Here is a 3,716-nt window from a genome sequence, read left to right as displayed (position 1 = left end):
CACTCACAGACCGGGAACACACTCACAGACCGGGAACACACTCACAGACCGGGAACACACTCACAGACCGGGAACACACTCACAGACCGGGAACACACTCACAGACCGGGAACACACTCACAGACCGGGAACACACTCACAGACCGGGAACACACTCACAGACCGGGAACACACTCACAGACCGGGAACACACTCACAGACCGGGAACACACTCACAGACCGGGAACACACTCACAGACCGGGAACACACTCACAGACCGGGAACACACTCACAGACCGGGAACACACTCACAGACCGGGAACACACTCACAGACCGGGAACACACTCACAGACCGGGAACACACTCACAGACCGGGAACACACTCACAGACCGGGAACACACTCACAGACCGGGAACATAGTCACAGACCGGGAACACACTCACAGACCGGGAACACCTCCCTCAGTACTGACCCTCCGACAGTGCAGCACTCCCTCAGTACTGACCATGCCATGTTCCCTCGATCCTGCCTCAGTTGCAATGATGTTCTGCAGTGGAACTTTCCCAGAATTGGTCTGTGCGGGATCACTTTGAGGTTTAAGCTCAATGTTTGTTGTATAACTTGTCAAGGCTTGGAATATAAAGCTCTGTTTGAATTTCTCACAGACATTGCTGTCTGTAGCTGATGCTCATGGGAACAGAAGCATCACAAACCAGTGGGGGAATGGTGTGTATTGGAGCCGATGGGGTTGATGAGAAAGAAGTTCTCGTTTATATAAGTTGTTTAACGTCAGGCAGTGAGGGGTGGAGTGAAGACACAACAGAGGAAACAAAAATCCAGGAGAGTGCTATTAATACTCACTGACTGAGGAAGGCAAACAGGTATCGCATCATGATGATGGTGGGTTTTGGCAAACACAGGAGAACTTTCCGGATTTGCTGAGCTCGGTCGGGGAGATTTTCAATTGCTGCAAAATGTGGGATCAACAAACACGTCAAAACAAACCTGTTAGGTCACAAAAACAAAATCCACCAAGCACCTCCTTTCTCCAGATCCCAGCCTACACTCTCCCTGGAACAATCTAGCTCACCCAAGGCCAAACTGTAAATCCCCTCCTCCCCCCCCACCCAAGGCTGGGGGGATACAGTTAGATCTTAGCCCCTCCTCAGTGCTGTGCAGTAGGAACAGATATCTTTAAATTTGTTCATGGGGTGTGGCTGTCACTATCTGGGCAGGTATTTATTGCCCAGAGGGTAACTGAGAGAGAAGCACATTGCTGTGGGTCTGGAGTCACGTGTAGGCCAGACCAGGGGTGGGTTTCATCTCTAAATGAACATTATCTCGGGGTTTGAGATTACTAACCCAGTTACATTATCACGGTGACACCACCTCCCAACAGGATGCTCCACACAGATTGGTTTTCCTTGCTTATCATGTGGTGAGTACGGCTGAACGATCTTCAAACTGGGACCTGCTGAAGGAACTCAGCTCCAGCTTCCGGAGTTCAGCATTAATGGGAAAGGCAGAGGTAAGGAAGAGGGGAGGAGGCAGAACCTGCACACTCTGTCTACACAGGGATAACACTGCAGGACGCCAGACATCTGACGTTTCTTCCCAAGCTCCAATCTTTGAAAGGCACGCATCTGATGGTCTTGGACATTGTGTAAATGCCTCTCACACCGTCCTCAAGTCTGTTTAACCACTGTCCACATTTAACCAACGTTCCTGGAATCACCTCATTCCTTTTACCTAAAGGACAGGGAGGGTCACAATCACCCGAATCTCACATTTACCAGAATCCTGACGAACTCTGAAGGCAGGTTCACAGTGACGTTCTGCATTAACCAGTCTTCCCATGCTAACGCTCCACTGTTGCTCAGCTTGCTTCAGGTTTCAATTGTCAAAAAATAATCCAACACATTTGCTTCTCCTTCTCTTCCCAGTCTCTTGTTCAATGATTCCATCACAGGAACAGACCACTGACTTCATTCACAAGTTAAAGCTTTTGCCCTTTTCTACTTCACTCTCTCTCTTGTTTATTTGCTCCACAATCACAGGAATATAGATAAAATGGTGAGATAAGAATGATGACTTCCAGACTGTTATAGGCCAGGCAATAGTGGATGCTCCTGTGAGACTCAGCACTGCACTAAAGGTGCACATCAGCTCTGGTAAAGAGTCACCTCGACTCAAAATGTTAGCTTGCTCCCTCCCTATGGATGCTGCCTGTCCCACTGTGATCTCCAGCACTTTTTGTTATCACTGCATTAAAGGTGCTGCATGAACAAAGTCATTGTCATGGGAAGTTGTTTATACATTTTGACAAGGGACTAGCGTTGGAATCCTTGATGGGTTTGCGACTTGCCAGCTCAGAAAGCAGCTTAAAGCAGTGGATTTGGGAACGGATTGGGACTGTGAGCTGACTGAGCTGATACCTCCTGGGTCTGCTCCCAGAGCACCCTTGTTGGTGGGTCTGTGCATGTGGACATTAGCTACTCTGTAAGGAACAGTCCTCCAGATCCTGTGTTTTCTCCATTGTTTCATGGGATGTGGGTGTCACTGCAAAGGCTGGACTGAGGGTCAGCCAGGTGGCCCTCAGAATCTGAGTTCCCTGATTGGGGCTGTAAATCTGGTCGAGTCAGGGAGCCCTGGCTGACAGATAGAAACAGGAGTGTCCCTGGAGTTGTTCAGGGAGAGGTGGGCACCGCAGGGAGTGGAGTGCATTATTTCCCCCTCCAACTCCATTTTGATTTAGTCCCTACCCTCCCCTTCACTGTTTGATCACACAGCACTGCCCTTTGATGTGAAGGGCAGTGTTTGTCACTGGCCACCCGGGTGTTTTCCTATCTTCCTGGTGGTGGAATTTGAATAAAGATTCGTGCACCTTGTGTCTCTCACTGTCTCACACCTGCACACACACAACATGGGGGCGGGGGAATAAATAAGCACTGCTGAAAAGAGAGAAAAAAGAAACAGGAGTGTGTGAGGGTCTGTTCACTCTGAGAGCTGGCTCTGAGGGAGCTGGAGCAGGGTCAATGACTCTCCCTGTGTAAATAAAGGGGGACTTGGGATGGGACACCAGGCTCAGGGGAGCTATTTCAAAGGCGCTCTCTCTCTCTCTCTCTCTAATTACCCTCAAACAGAGCGTCTTGCTTGGCCATCTCAGGAGGAAATCACACTGTTGAGGATATGGAGTCACCTAAAGACCTGAGCAGGTAAGAAATGGGGGTTGTTGTTGAGGGAGACTGGGAGGATTGTGGCGGGGGGCAGGGGGAGCGGGAGATGAGAAAAGTGAGAAGGCTGTGAGCTTGGTACTAGGCCTGACTCGTGTTTCTCAATGACCAGACGTACAACAGTGAGTGAGAGGCAGGTCGTTCCCATGACAAGCTGGGTTGGGGAGGGGGTGGGGGGTGTTGTTGGGATGGGGGTGGTGGGGGATGGAGCAGAGTTGCCTAGGCCATAGGAGGAGGAAGGCTGATAGCTCAGTTTGGCGGAGGCAGTGTAGTTGCTGGGGGGAATAGGGAGAGGTGATTTGGAGTGTTCATGTGAACTGCATTAGTATGGGAATGGGAAGTGGGTGGAGCTCAGACGGACAGTCAGTGTTCCTCACAGGGAACAAGGACGAGGAGTGCACATTCTGTGCTTACCACCGCAATAAGCAGCTCCTATTCCCAGAGGTCGCTCTGTGTCTGCATGGGCTCTGAGCTCAGAGACAAATGTGGGTTCAGGAAGAA

The 3,716-nt window shown here is 50.3% G+C and overlaps 1 protein-coding gene across 4 annotated transcripts in view; it reads right to left on the bottom strand.

Moving 5' to 3' along the window:
- The window catches only part of srgap2 (SLIT-ROBO Rho GTPase activating protein 2), a 244,264-nt gene that overhangs the window by 36,312 nt on the left and 204,236 nt on the right, over positions 1–3,716 (bottom strand). For all 4 annotated transcript variants that reach the window (XM_043716321.1, XM_043716322.1, XM_043716323.1 and 1 more), the window contains one exon: positions 844–949. In XM_043716321.1, the coding sequence (XP_043572256.1) occupies positions 844–949 (106 nt within the window). The remainder of the gene's footprint in view (positions 1–843; positions 950–3,716) is intronic.

Source organism: Chiloscyllium plagiosum, chromosome 26 (genome assembly GCF_004010195.1).
Source record: "Chiloscyllium plagiosum isolate BGI_BamShark_2017 chromosome 26, ASM401019v2, whole genome shotgun sequence".
In the NCBI taxonomy this organism is placed as follows: Eukaryota; Metazoa; Chordata; class Chondrichthyes; order Orectolobiformes; family Hemiscylliidae; genus Chiloscyllium; species Chiloscyllium plagiosum.
Note: the sequence above shows the minus strand (reverse complement) of the source record. Positions and strands in the feature narration are given on the sequence as shown.